Source organism: Berghia stephanieae, chromosome 3 (assembly GCF_034508935.2).
Source record: "Berghia stephanieae isolate SIO BIC M18660-M18661 chromosome 3, UCSD_Bste_1.3, whole genome shotgun sequence".
Classification (NCBI taxonomy): domain Eukaryota; kingdom Metazoa; phylum Mollusca; class Gastropoda; order Nudibranchia; family Aeolidiidae; genus Berghia; species Berghia stephanieae.
The window spans coordinates 100284814-100312812 of NC_088362.1; the positions used below are offsets into that span (position 1 = coordinate 100284814).

At 34.6% G+C, this 27999-nt stretch overlaps 1 protein-coding gene across 1 annotated transcript in view; it reads right to left on the reverse strand.

Moving 5' to 3' along the window:
• Positions 1-27999, reverse strand: part of LOC144968979 (pre-mRNA-processing-splicing factor 8) — a 39299-nt gene that overhangs the window by 8144 nt on the left and 3156 nt on the right. The window contains exons 2-33 of the mRNA XM_078907891.1: positions 27751-27996; positions 27107-27275; positions 26485-26649; positions 25745-25960; positions 25172-25384; positions 24478-24603; positions 22785-22890; positions 21665-21855; positions 21324-21443; positions 20690-20879; positions 19921-20040; positions 18786-18920; positions 15706-15915; positions 14265-14381; positions 13275-13448; positions 12414-12610; positions 11512-11638; positions 10908-11100; positions 9921-10273; positions 9607-9680; positions 9241-9387; positions 8470-8680; positions 7705-7821; positions 6543-6877; positions 5973-6201; positions 4787-4956; positions 4299-4428; positions 3681-3827; positions 2417-2577; positions 1526-1717; positions 652-889; positions 79-321 (exon numbers count right to left, since the gene is read on the reverse strand). Coding sequence (XP_078764017.1) covers positions 79-321; positions 652-889; positions 1526-1717; positions 2417-2577; positions 3681-3827; positions 4299-4428; positions 4787-4956; positions 5973-6201; positions 6543-6877; positions 7705-7821; positions 8470-8680; positions 9241-9387; positions 9607-9680; positions 9921-10273; positions 10908-11100; positions 11512-11638; positions 12414-12610; positions 13275-13448; positions 14265-14381; positions 15706-15915; positions 18786-18920; positions 19921-20040; positions 20690-20879; positions 21324-21443; positions 21665-21855; positions 22785-22890; positions 24478-24603; positions 25172-25384; positions 25745-25960; positions 26485-26649; positions 27107-27275; positions 27751-27976 — 5742 coding nt within the window. The 5' untranslated portion in view covers positions 27977-27996. The remainder of the gene's footprint in view (positions 1-78; positions 322-651; positions 890-1525; positions 1718-2416; positions 2578-3680; positions 3828-4298; positions 4429-4786; positions 4957-5972; positions 6202-6542; positions 6878-7704; positions 7822-8469; positions 8681-9240; positions 9388-9606; positions 9681-9920; positions 10274-10907; positions 11101-11511; positions 11639-12413; positions 12611-13274; positions 13449-14264; positions 14382-15705; positions 15916-18785; positions 18921-19920; positions 20041-20689; positions 20880-21323; positions 21444-21664; positions 21856-22784; positions 22891-24477; positions 24604-25171; positions 25385-25744; positions 25961-26484; positions 26650-27106; positions 27276-27750; positions 27997-27999) is intronic.

A 27999-nucleotide genomic window follows, 5' to 3' on the forward strand; every position in this document is an offset into this window, starting at 1 on the left:
AAAATTCCAACACCCTCAACCATGACCTCTTCACCATCAGTAAACTAAGAAAGAGAAAAGAAAAAAAAATATACTCACCTCAAGAGGGTCCAACATACCCTTACGGGTGACAATGATCTGCTTAGGCTGTTCCTCAACGGGCAGCGATCGAATGAGAGCAGCAACTTCTTCAGCTGTCTTCCATTTGGCCAGCTGGCCCAAACGTTTCTGACCGGCCCATACAGAGGTGTGAATAATCTTTAAGAACAGCTGGCCGGTTCTAGGGTTGAAGATGAAGATAGCTCCATTGATAGGCTTGGTCGTCAAGTTACCTTCAAATGTCTGGAATATCAATGATAACATTTTTACTTTAAAAAAAAAAAATTTATCAATAGATATTTATAGAGATTTCGTAATTCTAATATCAAGCATTTTCAGATAAGTTTGATTCATTATACAAACTATCACATATAAACAACTTAGTTTTCAAAACTAGACAAGCTACCTAGGTATAGTGTTACACAGAGAAACAATTTCAGCACAAAAGCTAAAATGCCAGTCCAACAAAATAATTGGAAATTCAAAATAATCCACAAAATAGGTGTGTATTTTGTAATGACATTTTCAAGAAAGTGAAAATTACCATCATGTGAGAAAAGTCAATTGACCCACCTTGTGAATGGTGACTCGGTAGACGTTGGTGTCATCCACAAACCAGATGATTTGATTGGAGAACAACTCTCCATAGTTCTGGGAGCTGAGGTAAGGCTCGGTGGGCTCAGAAGAGTACAGCTGCAGACCTTTACGGATACGTTCCCTCAACACGTACAGGGCTGGGTTTGCCTTGATGATTTTGGCCATGGCTTGCTGGATCAGGGGCTTGGCACCGGGGAACCAGTTGCCGTATGCACTGAAAATGTTTTAAATCAATGATTTGAAAACAGCATGTAAAATTTATACCAAGCTTATACTTATCTAAATTTACAATTTGAAATCCAAAATAGAAAGAGAACTCTTTATGGCAAACAGAGTGATAAAAATCATTTACTTTTCAAAAAGTGGAACCAAGCAAAAAAAAAAAAAAGTATTGAAGAGGGAGAGAGAGAAAAAAAAACCCAACAGAACTAGAGCATTTATTTAACGCAAAATCTACTTAACATGCTCAAAGCACTATACAAGGATTCCCTAGCTAACAGCAGCATTTAACACATGCAGGACGGACATAAGAAGAGAAGGAAAGAAAGAAAAATAAAAAGAAAGAAATGAAGGAAGGAAAAAAATGAAAATAGAGGAAGAAAGAAAAAAAAAAATTTAAAAAAAAGAGAGAGAGAGAGAGAGAGAGAGAGAGAGAGAGAGAGAGAGAGAGAGAGAGAGAGAGAGAGAGAGAGAGAGAGAGAGAGCGAGGGGGAGACAGACAAAAAGAAAAGAAAAAGAATTCAGAAAAAAAAGACAAAAGAAGGAAAGAAATACCATTATTTTCATAAAACATAATGACTCTCCACTTGATAGAGCTGCAGTAGTCATTCATTTACTTAACGATCCTCACCTGTGCAGATTGTAGGCCAGATCCACGGCAATCAACAGACCAGTGGGTGACGGGTAGATACTCATGTTATCAGTGGTGTAATCCAAGAACTTAGACCTGGCATATCTTTCCACGTCGTGGGAATCGTAATCGCCCCATCTCAGCTGCACATCAATCCAGTACTTCTGGGTGGTGCTGCCATCCATCACGTCTCTTGAAAATTAAAAGAAATTCAATAAACGTTCAGATGTGTTATCACAGTCTTGTGACAAGAAAGGAACCGTATTAGAAATAAGATGTGCATGAAAATAAATTTGAATATAAATAATTCAATAAATGAAATTATTTGTCTTACACTTTTTTGACACATTAAAAGCCACGTTTAGGGCAATTCAGTGAGTAGGATAACACACTGTGTGACAAGCAATTGCGTGGCAGCTTAAAAGTATATTTTGAATTTAAAAAATAATAATTGAGCTTTATATAGTGCAATATCCACTAAATGTGCTCAAAGTGCTTTACAAGGGGTCCCTGGTCAACAGCAACATTTAACATGTAGGACGGGACATGACGCATGTAAGGCGATATTACAATTTTTCGGGCAAAGACAATGCTGTTAACGGCCAGGTACTCATTTTACACCTGAGTACAGTGAGAGAATGTGAGTTAAGAGCCTTTTCCAAGGACTCAACTATGCACCGAGCGCGAGGCTTGAACCCAGGACCTTCTGATCTGAAAGCGAGTGTCATACCACTAGACCATATAGCTGCATTTTTTATATTAACAAAATGACTATATCTGCCAAAATGAACTTTTAAGCAGAGAGAATCATCATCAAATAAAATGTTTAAAGCGTTTGTTAGTAGAGACAATCTGGTATCCAAATAACGTTTATTTTCAAAGCAAACCTACTTGGTATCAGCCAGCAGAGACGGTTTGGCAAAGTTCCACTTGTAGGCAGCAAACAGCAGCATGTCAGCACACGATGAATTCATTTTGTACGACTTTCTGGGATGGATGGTCTCTTTTTGGACGGTCTCAATCTCTAGGGCATCAAGTTCTTGATCAAAAACCTAATCATAAAATTATAGGGGAACTATTAAGACTTTCAATACAATTTCCTTAACTCACTCAATCCTAGAGATTTTTGCTTCTTTCCACAATTGGAAAAAAAAAAGTGGATTAAAAATGAGCATGTGTATAGATATTCTTATTCAACTAAAAACATTAGCTTTGATACTACATCTATAATTTGTCTCAGAAAAATGTAATAAATAGGCATAGGGTAAAAGTAACCCAGGTAAACTACGGATATAGTCGGTTTTAGGGTTGAGTGAGTTAAGCAACTTGGAAGAGTTGCTTTAGTCAGGATATAAAAACCCCCTGAAATTCTCCATTTGCTGCTTTATTGAAACTCAATTTTCTCCATGTACATAACATAGTACCTGATTGACATGGTGGGTCACACATGATAACTTGTAGATCAGATTTGAGCGCAAAAATTATTTTTGCTTTATATAGCGCAATATCCACTAAATGTGCTCAAAGCGCTTTACAAGGGGTCTCTGGTCAACAGCAACATTTAACATGTAGGACGGGACATGCCACCTGTTAGGCGATATTGCAATTTTTCGGACAAAGACAACGCTGTTAACGACCAGGTACTCATTTTACACCCGAGTAAGATGACAGAATGTGAGTAAAGAGCCTTTTCCAAAGACTCAACTATGCGCTGAGCGCGAGGCTCGAACCCAGGACCTTCCGATCCGAAAACGAGTGTCATACCACTAGACCACATAGCCGTACATCTTATTAACTTTTTACAGGTAGGGTATCTAATATATTGTTTTTATCAAGAAAGGCAGAAGCCAGAAACACATAGCTGTGACTATTCTCTTAATGCCACGTTAAATGCCATTTCCTGCTCTCTCACATCATAACCGTAATAAAGATTTCTTCATAACTGATATTGAAACACATAAAAAGAAATTAAATTATTTAAAAATCAAAAGAGAGAGAGAGAGAGAGAGAGAGAGAGAGAGAGAGAGAGAGAGAGAGAGAGAGAGAGAGAAGAGAGAGAAGAGAGAGAGAGAGAGAGAGAGAGAGAGAGAGAGAGAGAGAGAGAGAGAGAGAGAGAGAGAGAGAGAGAGAGAGAGAGAGAGAGAGAGAGAAGTACCTGACACAGATCCATGACAATGCTCTCATGGATCTTTTGCCACAAGTGAGCTCTGAAGATCTGGATGAGGGAGATCTTGAGAGTTGGGATCTTGCCGTGCATGAAGATGCCAGTTAGATCCAGTTGTACCTGGAAACCCACGTAGACCTACAGCCAGAGAGAACAACGGAAACATTCTTGAAATATAGTTTTGATACAAGTTTCTCAAAAGTAATAAATAGATTAAATAAATAAATAAATATTAAATATAAAAAATAAAACAAGATCATAACGCTTTACATTCACAAAAGCAAAATTTGATTTAATCAGTAGGCTGATGTGAATCACAGGTTGAAGATCTGTTGCTATTCATTTCCGTTTTACCTTGCATGACAAAAAAAAAAAAAAATTCTTTTATTTATTTTTTTTTTTTTTCATTTCGGCATGAAACTTTTTCTTCATAAATCAACGATGCTAGTCCAAAGAAAAAAGTCTCAACCAAAGAATTCTTTTAAGTCTCAGGTTTAAGACATTTTGACAGGTCATAATAATCTATTTAATATTTTTCTGGCCAAAATATAAGAAAAAAAAGTGTTGTGTCCATGAGCAAGTCAAACATCATTTCACACAAAAACTCACATTGGCCCTGTTGATGGTGGGAGACCACCAGAGCGTGAACCGACGGTTTGGAATCTGGTTGAGACCCGACCTCTGGGCATTGGTCAGCTTCTTGTACTTCATGGATTCTTCAAAACCACTGGCACGTTCCCTGTGATCAAGGGGACAGAACAAAACGATTTAATAATCAGCAATCATTGACTCATACAGAAAACAAAATGGTTGACAGTCTCTTGCTCATGAGACAAATCAAACCATTTGTAGCAAAGCACTGATTTCCTGTCAGGTGTAAAAAGGCCAACTAGACATTTTCACTCTAAAAAAAAAAAAGCAAACTATTCTTCATTCATTTTATTCTCGTGTTGTAATATATTCACAAACAATGGTAAACAAACATTTTTTAAATAGAAAGAGAGAAATATATAATTTTTTAAAACAAGTAAAATTTTAAAAATATGTATTTCTTGACATAAAATAGTTGAAAAACCTTTCAACGTTTCGAGACTCACCAGAAGAGACCCTCCCAGGTAGGGAAGTATGTCCCCTTGAACAAAGTGTGTTCCAAGATGCCCTCCACACCACCGAGAGCCTGAATCATATCAGTACGGTAATTGTTTAGATTCCACAGCTTGCCGTCGTGGCGTTGATGGGTCCACCAGAAGGGGTTCTGCTTCAAGACCTGTTTTATTAAAATAGGAATTCAATTAGAATTTTTCGTACTTTTCAATAATATATAATGTAAATTGGCAACTTTGAATTTCAGCAGATATGCTGGGGAATAGACTCATCCTTTGTTTTTTTGTTTTTTGTTTGTTGCTTTAGGTCTCTTCCAACACAATTGAGGTTATATGAGAGGCCGCTGAAACAAAAAAACAAGCAATCTAACAAAAATAGTACAAATGTAAATCAAAATCATAACCTAAAGATATCATAAGCTAAATTATAAATAACCAAGAACAAACAGGCAGAAGATTTACAGAAAAAAAAATATCCCCTGTCAAAAATACAATCACAAACCAAAGAAGCAGGATAGGCTAGTAAAGAGAAGAAGAAACGACATCACTATCGGATCGTACACCCATGCGAACATCATATATATGATTCAAGGGTGATGCTCCCATCCAACCGCCCGCCATCCTTTGTTTCAGAATAACTGACAGCATGGATCAAGTAAAATGCAATGGTATGATAAAGAATGACATTATCAATATCACAAGGTACTTAAGCAGATATAAAAACATGTTACCATGTAAAACTGAATATCATAGTCGAATGTTATTTGAGTGGTAGATGGTATTCTGAAAATACATCGACCCTATTCCTATTTTAGCTCTACACAGTTGAAATCGCAGCAGACCTACTATAGGTAACATAAAAAAAAGGTAACATAAAAAAAGCCATATTATTAGAAAAAAAATTGTACTTAGAAAGCATGGTTTTACACTTATTCATGCTCTAGAAGTGATGAAGAGTAGATCTCATAGCTGTTGAAGAAAATAAGATTTTCACAAATTTTAATTCAGCCACACAAAAAAAATGAATAATAAAAGACACCCCCCCCCCCTTTCCCAACATCCCCTAACAAATCTGGAAGAGAAACTTCAGTTCTGGCCAATTTGGCCCCAAAATACTACATTATACCCTATAAATTTGAATAGGCAGTAGGCCTGAAGTGATTTAATTATTTCCACAAACCTGGTACTGTTTGAAATCTGTTCGGACTCTCCAGCCCTTATCATAGGCCAATGTCTGTTTGTCTTTCTGGAACAGGGTGTTGATTCTGGGAATGCCCCTGTCCCAGCTGTCCTCCAAATCCTCCAGCGTCAGACGTCGGTTCTGGGCGTTGGCCTCGTGCCGTTTCAATGCATACTCAGCCCACACTCGCTGGGAATCAATGAACTCACTCTCCCAAGGCATGATGTATCTACAATAAATATTCAATCATCACAATTATCACTCCTGACATAATAATTCTTATGATATTGTATAAAAATATCATCCACAAATAAAGAAAATTAGAGGAAAAAGCTAGTTATGTTTTGAAATAAAATAGCTCAAAATCCCTAAAGTTTTAAACCACAAAACCACAAAGAGGTGGAGAAAATAATTGCAAAAATTTGTAATTTTCATGTGTTTCACTCAAGTTAATTCTAAGAGGCCCAAATATTTATTTATATATAATTATTTTTGTTCTGGTTAAGATTTACAAAATAATAATAATAAAAAATTCAAAACAAAACAACCATCAGACAAATTTATACTGACCTATACAAATTGGGAATGAGCTGATCTTCATCGTGAGACATTCCAGACAAGAAATGGGTGATGCCCACATCGGTCTGCTTGGACCACCTCAGATCAGACTGGGGGATGAGGACATGACCCATGGACAACATACCCAGACCACCCAATTCTTTTGGCGTGTAGAAGACAACGGGAGGGAAACGACTAGGCATTTTGGAGTTGAGGCCAATCTTGATACGTGTCTGGATCTTGTTTTCGCATTTGACAAGAAGGTCTAGCAGCTCCTGTGTATTGACCACGGCCTCCCTGAAGTAGGTCATCAGTCCGATAAGGGCTGTGTTCCATTTGTTGACAATCTGTAAAGCGATGTGTCGATTGGAGACATAAGGGAGGTTTGTTTTGTTTTGTTTTTAAGGGGTTTACGGCGCTTGCAACACATTTAGGTTATATCAGCGCCAGTAAAAAGGAAGAAAATGGGATAGTAAAAAGTAAGACAAAGAGGAACTGAGAACAAATAGGGATTAGATGTAGATTCCAAGAGCATACCACCAATGTACTTAGTTTGAAAGGAGACATAAGGGAGGAGTAGGTGGACGGTTTCAGTATTTTGTTTCCACAATTGAATCAATCGGATCCAAAAAAAAAGTCTATGAAAGAATTTTGAGCCAATATATATCCAAGATTGTAAAGCCAGTTATAACTAAAATAAAAAAAAAAACAACATCCCATTAGACAGAAATATTGCTTTTAAGTAAGGGCAGCAAGAAAATCATCTGAGTGAAAGAAACAGAATTTTTCAAAATTTTCATTCTTTCTCCAAGTAAAACGTCAATTTTGAAAATACACCACTTTTTCTTTGCATCAGTTTTGTAATAATTCATATATATCAACAAATGAGAAACTAAGTGACCTGACTGAGTGGATTTCAAAATAAGTAGTTGACAATTTGACCATAGAAAGATTAAATAAAGCTTTAAAGTCTATAACATATGTATGTGATCTGGCAAAAAAACAAACAAACCAACTTTCCTTTTTAATAACTCGTATTAACTTTAAGTGATTATATAGGTCTGTTGTTCTCTAAAAAAAATTCCTGAGTAAAGGAGATTTGTAGAATCTATAAAAATGAATACTTCAATTAAGGATGAGACGTTGGGGTAGGTCAATATGGATTATATTTTACCTTAGTGAAAGTGGTGGATCCAGAAGCCATGAGGATCTGACGTACTCTGTTGTGAAACTTTCCAAGGGAATCGTCATCTACACGAAGGAAGCACTGGGCTGTACGCTCCTTGGTCACCTGATCAAAATCAAACATTTAGAATTGTAAATAACCTTCCTTACAAATAGCCTAGGTAGAAATTGTGATGACGAATCATAACAAAAAGTAATAACTGAGAACAATCAGATGGAGAGAAAAAAAAAAAAAAAGAATCTTACAGGTTCTTATACACTTTAATCATTAAAAAAAAAAAATTGAAAAAAAGGAATTGAGCCAATAGTGCAAAATTATGAAAATCTTATTTTATGAACATGAAGATGACAGACTGTTTGAATTTCACAAGAACTTGAGAAAATGCATCCCTCATAAGCTAACCTTTACCATGTGTGGCTATGTGGTCTAGTGGTATGACACTCGCTTTCAGATCGGAAGGTCCTGGGTTCGAGCCTCGCTTGGAAAAGGTTCTTTACTCACATTATCTCACCGTACTCAGGTGTGTTGTCTCTCTTGTAAAAATATTGTAATGTCGCCTAACAGGTGTCATGTCTCATTCTACATGTTAAATGTTGCTGTTGGCCAGGGACCCTTTGTAAAGCGCTTTGAGCATGTTTAGTGGATATTGCGCTATATAAAACTTTTTAAAAAATACCATTCAACACTAAAACATGTTTGTAGCTCACAAAACCAAGAATGAAAGGGCGGTATATTCTTCGTGAATGATTTTACCTCATTCTGAAGATTCCAGACACCATCCTTGTGAGTGAACTCATCGTGCTGAGTTCTGCACTTGGGCAAGATCCTGCACTCAAAGCCAGACATGTTGAATAGCAGGTTGGGGTTGTCCTTGCTGTAGACGGACACAAAGCTGGCATCCCATTGAATGGTGGTCACCGACCTTGGCAACCTGTTCTTGATGTCCCAAAAGACGGCACGACCCCTGTATCAGATGTACAACAAAAACGAAAATAATTGGTTTGTTAACAGAAAAGGTCAAATTTACAGTCTCAGGCCTGATAAATTATCTTAATTTCAAAATAAATCAAAAACCAAATCATTATTTTTATGATAAGAGATTTCCATCAACACACTTTTTTCAGGATGTTTTTTTTCAAACCTCAACCATTGTTCCAAACAGTGTACAAATATTTGACTCAGCCTCATACACCAGAATCATTGTTTAAAACAACCCATCAGATTTGTTTCAAGACAAAAAAAGCAATTCAAAAATTTACTTGATAAGGAAAAAAAAAGTTTGCCTCCACACATCTATTTTTAAAAGTAAATATGCCAGACAAAGAGTAAAATGGCCATGACAACCTTCACTTAATGAGTAAAACAAAAAAAAAATAAAAGTAAATTAAAAAATAGGACAAGGCTTATCTCAAAATTCCCAAAGAACCATTTTACCAGCAAGTGGCATAATTTGGTGGTAAATCAAAATTGAAAAATATTAATCTTTCACTGGTAGTTCCCCCCCCCCCTCCCCTGATTACTTACAGGTTGACATCGTGTTTCATCAGACGCATTCTAGAATCTCTAGGCCAGCACTTCTTGTTATTGTAGCCTACAATATTTTCATTATTGGGATCTGGATGTTCTGTCAAGTAGCGTTGGATCAAATCACGAGCCTCCTCTGCTGAGAACCTGAAATATATTTTTTTTTTAAACCAATGCTCAATCATAATCTATCCGCATCTTGTTGTGTATAACTATTAACAACAAAAACATCTTTTAGGTTTATGAAAAAAAGGTTAAGAAAAAACTTGCCTCAACATATTTTCTTGCATATGATTTTACACTGTTTTTCCTGGACAAAAACAATGAAGATCAATTTCAGTCTTATATTGTTAAAAAGTGTCTAACCTGAAGAAGATGTGGATCCTGTCGATGTATCTGGAATAAAGACGGATGGGATGAGCTTGCTCTGTCAAGACGTTCTGTGAAAACAATGACAATATATGTCGTGTTAAGATGAAGTAAAATATACCATATGCTATGCTATACAAAAATTAGTACATCCAAATGAAAATAAAATTCTACTACAATGGCTGTTCCAGTAATTTATCATAACCGAGCTTTCATTGATCAAGAACAAAACAAAAATTCTTAATTTAAAGCAAAATTTCAAAATTGTTCAAAATTGCTCCAAAAAAAAAAAAAAAAGTCATGAAATCTACCTGGAATGTGAGAAAGTCGTTGGGCAGCTGGGGTGGACCAGCCATTTCACTAGCTCTGTGAAGACCAAGAACAAGAAGATCAATGACAAGCCCGTAGAACTGGACGATGAAGGAGGCAAATTGCAGGCCACGTATAATACCGTATGAGTTGGTGTGGTTCATGTCTTTGTAGTTGATGACGACGTTGTTCTTGGCCGTCATGTAATCTGCAATGTTGTGGTCCACGATCAAACGTAACAATCTGTTGAGCAGGGTCAGATCAATCTTCTCGTACATCTTTTCAAAAGAGGATTCCATCATCACGTTGCATTCACCTTCTGCTGTGTCCCAGACATCAGTCAAGTTGTTGATTCCTTGAAACACCAGTAAGACAACAATATAAAAATGTTTGCAAAAATATTTCTCAGAAAAACATTATAATTTCTATGGCTATACAATTGATGTATTGCCAATTAAATTTTACTATCTAAATTTTAAAACAAAGAATTGAACATTCAACCTCATGGGTTTCCTTTGGGAAGACAGTATTGGATGACTTAAAGTAAAAATAACATGAAACAGGCATTAGGACTAATTAAAATTTTAAAAAGGAAATATATAATGACCATAATTAATAGTAGTTGTGACAAAATCACCCAAAATCAATCTACAACAGACAATACCTGTATATTTTTCATTTTTAAGACCCAATTTGAAGGAAATAAAATCTGTATCAGTCAAAGATATTATTTTCACCCTTGTTTATCTGAATTACCACATTTTAATAAGCTTTAGAATGGATGTAGTATCGTACAATTAATCGTCATCAATTTTGAGTCAACGTATACAATATTTTCTATCCCTCTAAGATCTAAAATTTAATTTTGGTTAAAAAATCAATTTTGAAGAAAAATTTAACTTTGGCCATATTTGCCAAAAGCCTGCGTGTATATGATTAAGTAAAAGGTAGGTTCCCCTCATTTTAATCATCATGTTTGTTTATCCTACCTTGGCACCATTTGTAGCAGAGAAGAGGGGGTGGTTCTGAATCAGATGGTTTGATCCATGGAGGGAACAGTCGGCGCTTGTCTGCTTCATACCAGAGGTACTGATCCAAGTAGGCGTCTGTTATTTTCTCCAAGGGCTCCACGTCGTACACAGGGATCAAGTGAGAGTAGAGGTCCATGAACTCAATACCCACCTGAAATCAGTATCATCAGAAACAAAACATACACCTGTATAAATGACTGGTAAAGATTTTGTATCACATTAGAAAAAAATAAATAAAAAAAAAAAACAACATAAAACAAACAATATAAGGTTTTATATAACTGTGTGATTGGAATAAAGTAACATAATGGGCAATAATAAAATTGAATAAATAAAATCATATGAACTGCACTTTTATCTGAAAAAAAATGACGATCATTATCACTATTCTCCTTTCATAAATAGAACCTAAGTGTGTAGCAAATACCTATGACACTGAGCGGTCAAAATTATTTAACTAAATAAACTATTGGCAATTTCAATTTTCAGTGACCCCTCCCCCTGTAGAAATTGCAAATTTATTTTGATTTTATGAGATAATACATAACTCAATGTGACAAACCTCTTTGAAAGCTCTCTGTGTGAGTAAATGACGTTTGATCCTAGACAAGGCCTCGTGAGGATTGTCGAAGGCTTGTTCAATCAAACCCAATTCTTCTCGCTGGGACTGGTTCAGACGACTCTTCACACTGCGCAAGGAAAAGTAATTCAACAATTTAAAAGAATTCATTTAATGAAAACAAAGCTGCATTAGACACCATACCCATGAAACAGTAACACACCACTTGCTTGAATGCCAACCACTTGAAGACCTGAGATGCACATTCCTCCCACCAAATCCAAGCATCAGTAACACACTTTTTAGTCACCTGGAACAACTACAAAAGACGTCTAACTTCTACGTCATGGCACAAGACCGAAAGGCTAGAGCTCAGGTGGTCGCTGGTTCGGATAAGTAAGTAAGACACCATACCACCATTTAAAACTAGCAACTTCTACATCAAAACTTTAAAATTTATTTTAAAATAACTTTATGAAGCGAACCAAACTAACAAAAAATCCTGAAGACACAATACTAAGCATAGACTACTCAATATAATATATATAAGCAAGACAAGCTGGCATGTCTGCTTCATTCTATAAAAATAATACCCTTTGGTATAGGGAATGAGATTAGCGGAAGAGTAGCGTCCCTTGATTGGATGTCACCTTACAGAGAGAACGTTAACATGATTTTGCGCATGCGTCTCTCTCGTCCTCGCTTTCGGTGACGTGTCTCATGCTGCTTTCACCGGAAGCGAGGACAAGAGACGCATGCGCACAACCAACATGACGTTCTCTCTCTAATAACTTTTCCGCCGGTGACGTCTAATAAAGGGACGCTACTCTTACGCTAATCTCATTCCCTATTCTGGAGGAAGGAGAAAAAAAATAAAAAAATGAATAGTTGTGAGAGAAACTAACCTGTACGCCTCCTTCAATCTCTCAAGAGCCAGGATCAACAGTTTGGTGTCGTGTTTGTAGGACAGAGGAGGGAAGGGGATGGGGGAGAATCTGCGGCTCTCCAGCCAATGGACCATGGTGGTGTAAATGGCCACAGCTTCCTCTGCTGTAATGTAAGGACCATCTTTAAGGTAGTTGTGTTGCCTCTCTTGCTCTGCCTAGAAATCAATTATGAGACAAAAATTCAATTTATCAACACATAAATACCAATAATAATAGAGAAGTGTAACTGGGGGTCGCCACAGGTCAGCGCCGCTTTTTTTGTTTGTTTGTTGCTTTAGGCCTCTTCCAACACAATTGAGGTTATATGAGAGACCGCTGAAACAAAAAAACAAGCAATCTAACAAAAATAGTACAAATGTCAATCAAAAGCATAACCTAAAGATATCATAAGCTAAATTATAAATAACCAAGAACAAACAGGCAGAAGATTTACAGAAAAAAAATATCCCCTGTCAAAAATACAACCACAAACCAAAGAAGCAGGATAGGCTAGTAAAGAGAAGAAGAAACGACATCACTATCGGATCGTACACCCATGCGAACATCATAGGTATATGATTCAAGGGTGATGCTCCCATCCAACCACCCGCAGGTCAGCGCCGCCATTCAATAAATATTCTACTTCTTTATATTGTCTTAAAAGATCAAAGTGTGAAACAAACCTAGCAAGCCTTTATTTTTGGTGTGAGATTTGTCTTTAAATCAAAATCACAAAACGTAAAGCACAAACATAAAGAAAAAGAGTGAGTAAAAGGAGAAGAGACCCCAAACCCAACACCTTCCGTATAATCAAATGACTAGAACACCCAGAACACGTACTTTCAGGTATAGACGAGTCAAACGACCCAAGTTCTTCTTGCAAACAGTCTTGTCAACTGTGGCACCTCGTCTGATTCTCTCCCTATTGTAATGGGCTGTGTTGGTCCACCAGTCAGCTTTGGCCTTCACATATCGGAGGATCATGTTTTCTATTGGAATTGGCAGGCCAGGAACCTACACAAAAATGAGAAAAATTGAAGTTTATTGTCACGAATAACTACACTGTTTTCCAATGACTCTCAATTCTCAGTAAAACAAAAAACAAAAAAAAAAAACAACACACAAAAAAAAAAAGACAATCAATGTTCTCCATGTTCAACTTTTTCAGTGTATTTTAATTGAAAACATTTTTTTTTCATATAAACAAATACCTTCGGAAAGGAGAAAGTCTCACGATTTTTCTTAAACTGAAATTTTACAAAGGCCTGACCTTGGGGTCCAGTTGATCTTATGTAATTTGAACTCCAAGATTATGCAGCTTTCTAATATAGGCCAAGAGAACTCTTCAGCCATTAACTCACTCAACCCTAACACCAACTATATTGGAAAAAATGTATTAAAATGAGCATGTACATAAATAGTTTTATTCGACTATCATTAACATGTAAATGTGAAAAACATTAGATTTGATATAATTTGTCTCAGAAAAATGTTATAAATAGGCATGGGGTAAAAGTAACCCGGATAAACTAGTGTTTTTCACTTTTACACGTTAATGATAGTCGAATAAAACTATTTATGTACATGCTCATTTTAATACAATTTTTCCAATTTTGAAAAGTAGGAAAAATCTCTAGGATTGAGTGAGTTAATGCATCATGTCTATAAATATTGGGTAAAACTATCCGATGAAAATCTTTTGGACCTTTATATCATAAGTAGTTTTTAAAAATCTCCAGTATAGTTGGAATGCAACAACTCGATTTTTACATTTAATAACTCATCCTCTCATCGCAAATTTGAACAATATTGAAATAATCTGTCTCTCACCTTCCATGGAATATTGGCTTTCCAACATCTCCAGGCCTCAGACAGATGCTGAAGGATGGTACGAGCTTTGTTCTGCTTGATACCCTCCGGCATCATGTCAAGGATGTCGTGCATCACCTGGAGAAAGTAATATTATGAAATTAGTGTAAGAAGCAAAAATGTCAAAAATAAAATCAAAAACAAAATAAAACAGACAACTTTCTTTCAATAGCCATCCATTAAAAAAAAACAAACCCCACTATAGAAGATTTATTTGACATTTTTGTCTTTTTCATCAATTCATATAATAAACATTAGATATCAATTCATATAACAACCCCCCCCCCCAAAAAAAAAAACAACAAAAAAACACCTCCATACGAAAGGAATTTCTTTTTTTAAAAAGATCATTACAATTAAACCAGTCTTCTGACAACCATATACTACAAAGCACCAGTAACTCCTAAAAAATCAATTCATGGTTTATCTGAAAACCATCTACGATTCATTTTGTTTTTCAGGGTTTTACGACACTTAAAGACACTTTTTGGTAATTTCAGCACTAGATAAAATGAGGAAGATGGGAGGGTCGGCAATCTAGATTCATAGTTAAAAGCACCAGAGATTTGTTTGTTTGTTGTTTTAGGTCTCTTCCAACACAATTGAGGTTATATGAGATACCGCTGAAACAAAAAAACAAGCAATCTAACAAAAATAATACAAATGTCAATCAAAATCATAACCTAAAGATATCATAAGCTAAATTATAAATAACCAAGAACAAACAGGCAGAAAATTTACAGAGAAAAAAAATATCCCCTGTCAAAAATACAATCACAAACCAAAGAAGCAGGATAGGCTAGTAAAGAGAAGAAGAAACGACATCACTATCGGATCGTACACCCATGCGAACATCATAGGTATATGATTCAAGGGTGATGCTCCCATCCAACCACCTGCAAAAGCACCAGAGAAAAAGTAAGACAAACGGGATTGTTCACATAAGAACAGCAGTAGCTTCCAAGAGCAAACTATCAAGTTGCTTTATTTGAGATCATCTAAAAGTTCCATCCAGACACAACACAGAATCCCACTGAGTGGAATAAACTCAAGCTTTCAAAATATTATATACAAAACAAAAATACATTACACAACAGAGATGATTGAAAAGGAATAAAATTATAGTCTTTTAAAAAAAAACACAAAAAAAAATACATGTGACTTTTCCTCTGAGCTAAGGACTCCAGCCAGGGTAATGACAAAATTTCATTCAAAGACAAGGACAGAAAGCAACCCAGAAAATGAAAACAGATACACAGGGGTAGAAGACAAAACAAAAGTGACCTCACTGCCCACTACGAGAGGTCAAATGACTCCATCCAACTCTAGGATTCAATTAAAAAAAGAGGAATAAAAAAAAAGGCAAGCAAGTTTCTAAAATTAACCAAAAAAATGATCTTACAGCAGCTCTCAGCTCCAGATCAAAGTGACTCTCCACTCTCTGTTTTGTGACAGTCTTAGCCACACCCTTGCTGTGTCTTCCTTCAAACTGTCTAGACAGCAAGTTGCCGAGCCAGCGCTCAAGGAGAGGAGTGATGCCACGCATGAAAAACATCCACACTCTCCAACCAGGGGCCCATATTCCACATCCAGGGCCTTTGCCAACAGGACCCTGAAAGAAGGTAAAATGAAGTGTGTAATGAGTATACCAACGAAATATTCATCAATTCAAAAACTAAAACGAAATTTTGAATGGTCGAAAAAATAAATTTGTATTTTGGAATTCATTCATTGTAAAAACGATGAAACATGAAGCATTTTAATGAGCCATGTTAATTGCTTTGATGAAAAATCAGAAAGAAATGAAACCCTTTTAAAAAAATAAACAAGAATATATATATATATATATATATATATATATATATATATATATATATATATATTATATATATATATATATATATATATCTATATATATATATATATATATTGAATCGTGTTGGATGCAAATATGGTACGAAAAGTGCTCGACATGTAGCAATGGAGCGAATTATTATTTTAATATTTACCACAATGTTGGAGTCAGTCTACATCGATGTTTCAGGCCTTTTCAGCCATCGTGAGGACTGTGTGTTACATGAGTTTGGTTTGCTGTTCAGTCCAACATTGTGGTAAATATCAAAATAATATATATATATATATATATGAGCCAAGGTCAAAAGGTGCCCGCCTGATACCAGTGTTAAGAAAATTTGATTTTTACTTAAATATGGGCTGTTTTCATTGGGTTAATGCTTGTAATCAATTGATAATATAAAGAAGAGATAAAATGAGATAGCTCAACATACTCTGTTCAACAGAATATGAAATAAACAACTTGAAAGTGAAATTTGAATGTTGTTTGGCATGTGCTTAAAACGAGGTCAACGCATCACCTTATTAGAAATCATGTAGAAATTAAATGTGATGTTTTAGCTCACGTGATTGAAATTTGACTAATAGTATAAAGTCAAAATTTACTTTTGAACGCAATTGCAGTATATTACATACCTGTTTAAGTTTCATATAGACTGCTTAAAAAGTTGGTGTTGCTTGTGACCTTTGGTGTCATCAAACACAGCACAATACTAAGACTCGACACGAAACTTTAAAGCTCATGTTTAATGTTTATAAAATGTTTTATTATGAGAAAAAAGCATAGATTTACTATCTCAACTCAAATCTTGGAGTAAATGTATACCGTTTTACCGGTATTGAGGTTTATTGGTTTTGGTGTCATTTGTCACAAGCAACACGGCATGCGTGAACACGTGGAAGTTTGTTTCGTTAAATGGCGATTCGCAATTTTGATCCACCCTTCTTACCAGTCTTTGAAGTGCAGCACTTTCATTTGCCTTTCCAGCGTGGCTCCAGGCAGAAAAGGTAAGTTGAACTTTGGTGTCATCGCTATTTTACATTGTCACAAGCAACACTTGATATTGGATATTACAAAGTGCCACCAAAAAAGTATGTTTTCAGCTGTTATTCTACTTACAAATATGATATTATGACATCTCACATAAGACTGTGATTTTGACACAATTAATTATTTCCTTGTAATTCTAATTTTTTATGTTTCAGGGTTGTATCAATCAAGAAAAAGACAAAACTCAAGCTTTTGACGAATCCAGATTAAAGAAGGGTTGTCAAAAAATTTGATTTGATTTACTATTAACACACTAAATTACTACAAACTAACAGATTTGAGCAGTAGGGCGGATGTTACAGTATGGTTACATGAATTTATTACCATGGTTGATATTTATCTAGTGTTTGTGTGACTTCTGGTACTTTTTGTGACCGTTGGTGTCATTGGTTAAAATGTCACAGGTGACACTTAAGTTTGCAGTTTCTAATGTATTTCTGTTTTCATGTTCTTCAAAGCTTGAAATGTCATTGATTACATTTTAACAGACTATATTACATCTGTTCAGTTGCTGTTCTTGATTTATTGAGGCAAAATTGCGTTCTAGTGCCGATTTTGACCAAAGTAATAGCAACAATGGTATTACTAATTTCTAAGTATATTTCCAATTTGAAAGTATTTAGTTTCTTAAAATATTATTGAATTTCATTTTAGAGTAGGTTATTGTGCTTTTTTGACTGAAAATAATGATATATAATGGACGAAAGTGTGATTTGGTGTTGCTTGTGACATAAGTAATGGTGTCACCGGTCTTATGTCACAAGTCACATTCAGATGCTCTAATTTCCATGTAAATTTCTATTTTTGAAGTCTTTGGTTTCTGAATATTATTAAATTCCATATTTAACTGTGGTTATTACACTGGTTTGACTGAAATTAATGATATATTGTCGAAATTGCAATTTGGTATTGCTTGTGACATAAGTAATGGTGTCATCGGTCTAATGTCACAAGTGACACAATGTCGCTAAATAAGATATGCTTTGGTCACATTATTTCCAAACATTTTATTCCAAAAGTTTCTGAACATTGCTGGCAATAAACATAAGCAATATTGTTGTTGTTGTTAATGTACATACATTTTTATGAAATAATATATTTGCATTCTATGTTGCTTGTGACCGATGACACCAAAAAGCAACATTTTCTTCAATAGTTGGTAATATTAATGTACTATGATTGTTGTTGATTGTGTCTTTTTGTCTATAACTTACTAAATAAAGTTTGATACTCAACAAAAACCTTTTGGTTATTGAGTTTTTTGTCTCATTTTGGTGTCACCGGTCACAGGTGACACCAGCAACCTATAGGTATTGTTGACGATATTATGCTGCGTTAGACCTTAAAGTTATCTAAAGGGCCTTTGATTCATGAAGTACAGGGTTTTTGCTACACATATAGAAACATGAATGGACTATTATGTTACTTTTATTTTGAGAAAAAAAAATTGGCACCTTTTGACCTTGGCTCATATATAAATATAAATATAAAATCAAGACACCCGAAGACCATTAAAAAAAAGTTATATTGACATGACAAGCCATGTATAGGGTGTAAATACATGTTTGGTAACTCACAGTGTTGAATCTGTAGTAGATGAGATGCTTGAGATCCTTGCACATACGAATCTGTTTCATAAGCTTGTACTTATAACGGTACATCCCAGTCAACTGACCCACATGAGCAAAAACATACTGAAGACCATCAGCAAGCTGGAAGAAATATAAGGTACATACTTTAAAAACATGATGACAATTGGTTAGCTCAACGACCTCTCATTTCTTTATCAAATACAGTGCCCTACTGACGAAACAACCCTTCTATTGAGCAATGATCAACTTCTTATTTTATGGATCAAAGCTTCTCCATAGAACAAATAAGAAGACAATATAATAGTAAACAATTTTAAACATTATTTTTTTCATATAACCATGAATAAGACAATACAAAACACACATAACTTCATAGAACAATTAAGAAGACAATATAGTAGCAAACACATTATTCACATAACTTTTCCACAGAATCACGAAGAAGACAATATAAAAAACAAAACAAACGAAAAACATATTCTCCATAGAACAATTAAGAAGACAACACAATAGCAAACATTATAAACGTAATATTTTCATAGAACCATGAATCAGACAATATGATAGCACACAAAACACACACACAGAGCTTTGCCCAAAGAACAAATGAAAGGATACTGTATGGTTAACACAAGTTAGTGACTTCTCAACACTACAGACATCAGGAAAATTATCAAGTTTAACAAAAAGGGAGAAATACATTTCATGGTATTAAAGTGAACTATTTGCAATAGTTACCATTTCATTACTTATTATTCTTACTTTCTTTTTTTTTTGTGTGTGTGTGTGCATAAGATGATAAATATTGATAATTATTGTATTACAAAGCCACTAAAGAGCTTGGTAAATGTTTCTTAACTCACTCAACCCTAACACCGACTATATCCGTTGTACCCGGGTTACTTTTACCCCATGCCTATTAATTACAATGTATTTGAGACAAATTATAGGCGTAGTGTGAAAGCTAATGTTTTTAGTTTTTGCATGTTAATGGTAGTTGAATAAAAGTATCAGTGCACATGAACATTTTTAATACATTTTTTCCAATTTTGAAAAGTAGCAAAAATCTCTAGGATTGAGTGAGTTAACTATTTTAGTTAAATAGGAGGTAAATACTGACCTGATAGGCATCCACATTGCCGAGTCGATACTGCACATGACTGTCAATAATGAGCTTAGACAGACGTAGAATCTCACGACACAAATGGAAAGCATTACCAAATCTGGACTTCTTACGCTCCTGAAGGAGTTACATTAAAATTTCATACCATTACACAATTGGGTTTTCAGCATGACAATTACAATTATTTTGTTACCTTGTTTATTTCCTCATTTAACATTTTTTTAAAACAAACAATTAGGACATAAATGTCTACAACCATAAAGGATATAAAAAATTCAATTTGAAATTATGCAAAAATAATATCTCAAAATATCCAACTCTTAATTTTAAAATCTGTTTTTCTTTCCAGTAGGCCAGCCTTTTAACAATTCATGTTCAGCTAAAATTTCAAAATTACAAATCAAGACTCATTCAGTTTTTAAGGTACATGTGATCACTCCTGCATGTAATGTTTATTGTACAGAGTGTCATGGGTAATGATTGTGAAATCAATGACGATATGAAAAACACTAAGAGATATTAGTGGAAAGTGCTATGTGCATAATCTTTGGTATCATTTTGTTGAAACTATTGGATAATTCCAATGAGCGATGAGAGGCAGATATGCGTTAAGTTCCCAAGAAAGTGAGCTCAGTGTTATTGCTTTAACAAATAATCCCAAATTAAATTGTAGTACATTCCTCTTTTCATTATAAATTACAGGGGCCTTCTGATACCACCTGTGTCGTTATCAAATATTTAAAAAACGTAAGCTGAAGGGGCTTACTTTAGTGGTGAGAGTTTTGACAGGCTTCAAGTTGAAGTTGTAGTCCAGATGGAGGTAGTTGAGGTTCTTTCGGTGAATGAGGAGGTTCAGCATGTTGTAGCCCTGCCTGCAGACCTGAAGACCCACTTCTAACCAGTCCAATTGGGTGGTCTGGAAGAATTTGGTTGCTTTAAATGACCGGAACAGATATCTAAATGTGATGAAAAAAAACATATAAAAAAATAAATATTGATATATATACATATAATAATAATAATAGATCTATATTGTCCATAAATATGGCAATTTGTCATTTAGTTACACTTGTTATAACGTTATATAATAACTACAACATTGAACAGATATCCACTCCTACTTATTTTCTCTCTCACTCTCTCTCTCTCTACCAGAAGTAGGTGTCAAATAATAGATTTGGTAAATCAAAAATAAGGGTACATGACTTTATGCTCCTATTTCCCATGAATTGTTTCCACCAACAAACATAATTAAATATAACAATTTGATTGATAGGAAAGATAATAAAGACTGAACTGAAATTTTATTTTTAATGATTTAAAACATTAATAAAAAATATTTTAAAAACCAAATGTTAAGTGTGGATTAATTGTTCTCATCTATGTCAAAAAAATGTTACCGTTTTTTCTGTGACTTTGGTGGTCTGTGCTTGAGGGCATTTAACACGTAATACTTGAGTAACTTCTGATAGGAAACTCTTACTTTCACTGGCATGCCTGCTGGACAGTGTTCTCTGTACCTGTGAACACATTAAAAATAATACATTTTAAAGATACATTTCAATACTCAAATTATTAAAATTATGGCAAGGAAAATCTAAGCCATGAAAACTACAACCATAAGGCATATAAATATGCTAATGTCATTTCTAAAACAACTTCAGGAAAGGGGAATATAAATGGAAGATAAATATTAAAATAAAAGTTCAAACAATCAAACCAATTCATATTATTTACTAACCATGATTTGACCAAAGGAACATCAATAGCCCTTCTAGTTCGTCCAGATCTCAGATTGAAAGGCCTTGGAGCCCAAAGAAGTGCAATTCCATTGGAGGTGTTGTCTGTGTACAAGGGTGTATCTTGCAGAAATGGTTGGACAAATTCAGGCAGTTCAAACTCCTCATCATTGTCAAACGTCGGCTCTGGAGCCTTTAAAAAAAAATTGTGGCAAAAATTTTTGTTTTTATTTCTTTGGGATTGAACTATCATACATTCTATTATATTTCTCGTCTGAAATTGGTGAATTTCCTTTCAAAATGACCATAACAAATCAATTTGAGCATCAAATAATGACTCAAGTTTAAAATACGTCAAAATGTATAGGAATGAACGCTAGTGCATTATCTAAATTAATGTCATAAAAATTAGAAGGAAATAGAAATTCCTTGTTTCCCTTATTGTACCAGAGTATGGTATTATTCATTATCTTTTTTATTTTTTATTTTGGAAATAACAAATCATCTTTTAATCCTCTCCTTACTAGCCATTTTCAGAATTTTCCCCAAAACTTTACACCTACCCAACACTAAAACAAGACATTTCTAACTCAAACAGAAAAGCAACTAGCACATTCTATACATAATATTGTTCGACAAAATGAGCTCTATTATAGAATGCCAAGTTTCTATAGCTATAGCAATAAGAAATGAAATCTGGATGAGAAAAGGGACGGTTGCATCGTAATAAATGCGACGATTTTCCAATTGGTGGTAAGGTGAGGGTTAAAATCCACAAAGCAATACTCTTCAACAGTCGTAACGTCACTTCCTTCCTAATGACGCATGGTAACTTAGTAACACTGGCTCTAAACTATCAGAACAATGGCGGATGCCCTTATGAAATTTTTCTCCGGCGAGCATAAAAGCTTATCCAGAGGGAAAAAAACCCCATAAATTTGATCATGTTTTGACTTTTACACATTCTGATCACAAGACATATGAAAAGTTCTAGCCAGCTTGAAGAATAAAAAGTTATGATTTTCTTTGTTTAGAACCAAGATGGCCGCCGTTGCCGGGCGGCGTGATATCAGACTACTGAATCCAAATGATGGTTGCTGAGGCTTCAAACATCCTTCCTACCTTGACACCTTGTCTGTGTGAAATTGGGTTGATGAGAGGATCAAAGTAGAATGCTGGCAGGTCAGGATCTTCTGTCTTGATAAACACAACATTAGGCTCATGGTACCTTAGAAGAGAAAAATAAATAAGAGATGGTCTATATTTTATTCTTGAACGGACTTCTGATATTTACAACTCATAAAACTAATAAAAGTATGCCTCAATAATCTTGCGAAGTAAAGTTATGAATGAAAGCTTAGAGACAAATCAATCCAATTTCAGTATTTAAATGTTAAACATAAGAACCCCCCCCCCCAAAAAAAAAAAACAAACCACTCCACTAACTTCATTTTGTTTTGTAAAATCAAAACTGGATGATCATTATTGTAGGCACTTAAATGAAAATTCAGTTTTCAAATGACAGTATAAAATCTGGTTTACTATGATGCAGTATACCATCCCGATGATAAAACTGTTTGAATTTTGTCTCTAGGTTATATAGAAGCAGAGTTATTCAATTTTTTATGCCTTAAAAACACCCAAAAATTACTATAGGAATCAGCCTGAAATTGGGCACCAGCTGACTGAGAAAACGAAAGGGGATTCCCCTGAAACACTGTGACGTCACAAGGCTAGGAGCCAATGACCGACGCTGACCACGGCAGTCCAAGCTGAAATGGCGTTACTTTGGTAGATTTTGAAATGAGTGTGATTTTATGGAATGCTCAAAGGGTATCCTGGAAGCAGTTTTGAAAGTTGAAAATGGTATCATTGGAAAGGAAAATGATTGAATTTTATGATTATTTATGTTTTAAGGCGATTTTTTCATGAATGATGATAAACGGCTTGATTTTCTTGCCCACTACAATTAAGCTATCTTTCCATTACAATATCTTCTAAATGAATTTAAGGAGGGAAATGGTAATTGTACCAAATGATAGAGCGTTCAATGCCCTTTATTTTGGTATTTAATTTATCCAATTTTGTAAATAAATACCAGAGATATCTCAATTTAACCAAGCCATGGTTTTAGCCTGCAGCTCACAAACGATAACACTAGCGGTCACACAGGTGAATGGGAGAACTGTGACACAGATTTAGCCATTCATTTAAGTGCCTAATTATTGGCTGAGACTTCAGGAATCAGAAAATCATCAGTTATATTCATGTCTAAAAGAGACATTATTTATGGATCTATTTTCAAAGAATCTGAACTGAACATGGAGCTTCATTAAGTCAGACAGATTCTTAAGTGGAGCCTGAAAGGATTTTCTTATAAAATAATTTAGCTAAACTTTAAGTTAATTTGCATGAAAATTTGTGCTGGTTCACTATCTAAATGTAGACACTCCAGGAAACTCGTTCTAAATTATATACAGACAGACTTGCCAAATTGAAAACTTCAAATTTAGTAATTTTAATGTCAATTTTTAGTAATTTGACAAGGAAATTCGTAATGTCTGAAATTGTGTATAAACAACCACAATATTATTATTATCATCATCATTATAGTAGTAGTCGTAGTAGTTGTTGTTCTTCTTCTTCTCATTATTATTATTATTATTATTTTTATATTTAAGTATTTTACTAAGAATTAAAAATTCGTAATTTTCCATAAAATTTCGTATTTGGCCATGAAATATGTCTAAAATTCGTAAAATTACGAAAAATTCGTAAGATTCGGCATGTATGTACAGATACTGGTTTTCCATACCATGACAAATGAACCTGGAATGGGATGTTGTTGTAAAGGTAAGGGAAAGCAATTCTGTATTCTGTTCTCACAGGCTGGCGGATGATAATTTTGTTGATGTCATTGAACTCATTCCAGTCCTCATCTCTGAAAAAAAATAAATAAAAAAAATCATTCATATTATATAGAAAAGACATTTACCTTCTTGTCAAAAACACAGAGTATCAACAAAACATTTGTAATCACTGATAATGTATAAACCAATGCATTAAAATTGCTATAAAAATGATAACGTCTTGGTCATTGAAATTCTAAAACAAAATTTTCACCAATTTTCTTCTCAAACTTTTTGGTTTGAAAATCTGGACCAGGGTGAGGGGACATGAAGTTGATCAAATTCCATTCTACACATAAAAAAATAATTTCCAAGAGGCAGGTCTAAATAATATTAAAACACAAGAATTTTTTTTAGATTTTCAAAATAAAATCAATTTTATAAGTAAAAACTGAAGGAAAATACCTTAATCAATCTAAATGGAAAAGGGCATCTTCCTGTAAAGGTGACAAATTTCGCATGTTCCAAAATAAGTATGAATTCAATTTGTAGCAGCAGTGGAAAATCTGCCCACTAAAATAAAAACCCACGGTCATAGAATGTTATTCAAATGCCTCCAAAACTTGCATGTGTACCAAATAAATAACAATATGTACTCACTGCAATTCTTTGTCTTTGACTAAGGGCTCAAACTTGGGGCCTCCAGGAATGGCCAGGTTGAGGGCCTTAGCGGTGAAAAATGATTTGAGGTCAAACAGGTAAAAGTAGTTGTTGTCCACTAAGTCGGTCAGAAGTTGGTTGGCCATTCTATACAGAACCGACATGATGGGCAGGGACAAATTCCATTTGCGATATGTTGAGCCATTCACATACCTATAAACAAAACGCATGAAAATTCAATTCTATTTCAATGACGTAAAAATATCCATTTACATTTCTGAAAAAAAAAACCCTTGCATATAAACATTTTAATTAATCAATAAAAACTGAACCCAAATTTACTAGTAATAAATGTAGTTGCCACTTATTCAACTTAAATTTGTGCTTTATAGAACAACAAACTTTCATAAGCGATTCAAGAAAAATACATAAATAAAACCTAACATTGATAACTTACTTATATTAAAAACATTGCTGGAGAATACCGTAAAAAAATTATTAAAAAAAAAAAAAAATAGAAAAGCAAAAATAAAAGAGAAAATTTTAAAAACTCAAACCAAGGACATCACTTACATGGAGTCAATGAGAGGCTTGTGGTCATAGTACCAATCCATAACAGCCTTATCTTCATCAGCATCCAAGTCCATCTGAATGGCCTCTAATGGTTCCACTTCCATCACATTGTCTGCATAGTCCAAGGGCGGTTCCTCATCATCAAAGGGAGGGAATCTCATACGCTTAAAATGACGACGATCCCGCTTTTCACGACGGAGCAAAATCCACATTGAGCTGATGATTGAAATAAAACATTATTCAAAATTTTTCTCCTTGTTTTACTCATAGTAGTACTTCAGAGCCATAAGGCCTGTGGAGCTGGACTTTACCTATGTTTCTATAGCATGAAAGTGACAATTACAATTCCTTGTTACCCTTTTGGATAGGATGCTAGTCTATTGTAAAGTGCTTTCCACCAGATCTCACAGACCTATCAGCACACTGCTGGGAGGGATCAGAAAAAAAAATCTCAATTTCACCCTTCAGCCTTCCTTTTCATCTTGGAAAAAATTCACATTACCTGTTTACTACTTTTTAAGAAATAGAATTCTAGTATCAAAATCATGCCTCAATAAACTAGACTGTGAAAATATGAAATGCAAACAAATTCAATAGAGCTCCTAAAATTACAAAATAATGTGAAAATCCTTGGACAAATTGACATGGCCGATTAATAAAAAATAAAATCGATACAAAGCAAAATCGTATCAAATTTTTAAAATGATGAAAACCTTGCAGACCTATACTAAAATACTTACCCCCACTGTGAAATGTACACTGGCTCAATGACCCATGGAATTTCATTGATGAAGGTTATAGCACCAGTAATATGGTACAACACATTTACGTCCCTGATCTGTTCCCAAGGCATAGGCATGTTCTCCAGAAGTTTAAGTACCGCATGGGGCATGTATTTTAAAGCCCTGAAAATAGATATGTATACATTTAGGTAAAAAATCTGGCCAGATCTATCACATTCACACTTTATAAGCAACACATACAAAATACATATTAAAAAAAATAAAACAAATTACAGTACAAAGCAGTAATTGTAATGGTTTAAGTGGTGGTGGTTGTGGTGATGATGAGGCGTGATTAAAAAAAGAAAATAAATTGAATAACGCGCATGATCCTCAGCAAAAATTGGTACAAGCATACAATCAACAAAAACAGATATATGAAAATGCATTTTTGACACAAGGTTGGCAGCATTGATATTGGAATAAGAGGAGAATAGGAACTGATGTAATTGTATTTACACACAAAACAGGAAAAAACATAGGTTACATAGGTTACTCAGTGCTGCTTATCTTAAAATGATAATAGAGAAAAATAATAGTAATGACAAAGAAAATTTTACAACCAGTAATTCCAACTCACCCTAAATACACTCTTTTGTCATGTCTGAATTTCCTGTTAGTCATGTCACCATGATCTCGGATAATTTTTCGTACATGCTCTGGAGGCATGTCTTCCTTTTGAGCATCGATAAATCCAAACTTCCGTTTCTCTGCATAGCGTTTTGACTGAAGCTGTTGCCATTTTCTAGCTGAAAATTGCAGACCATCCAATTTAGAATAATTTCATTCAGTAAAAAATGGCATGATAAATAAATGATAAAACATAAGTCATTTCAACAGCAGATATTATACAATTTCCTTTTTATTTATAGTAATAATTAACATTGTAACCTAGCCGGTACTATAATCATTTCTCTAACAAAAAATGCCATGAATATAAAATAACTGATCACAAACTACTCGATTACCACTTAACACCCTATTGAATGCCAATATAGATAGCGTTTCTTTGTATTTGTATTCCAAAAAGAATAACAATCATTGTATTATTTTATGTAGGTATATTGTCATATAAAAATAAGTCTGCACCACATGCCTTGCGATATTGTCAACAAATTTTTTTCCTAAATTTAAAATGTCATTCAAATCAATTCCAGAACGTTTTTCAAGAGATCTATAAATCTATATCAAAATATGTTATAACGTTATCAACTTTAAACTCACCCTTTTCTTGTAATTTGTCCTCTGACATATAATCAGGCACTTTGGGCTGTACATGCTGCTGCTGCTGATGTTGCTGCTGATGTTGTTGTATTTGTTGCTGAGTTGGTGGTTGTGCTACTAGCTGGGCAGGAATTATTTGAGGTGCGATTGGTTGCTGCACCAATGGCACCTGACTTAAGATATAGGGCTGCCCACCTGGCCCTATCACCGTGTAAGGGAATGCCATAACGGCAGACCTGTGTCAACCTG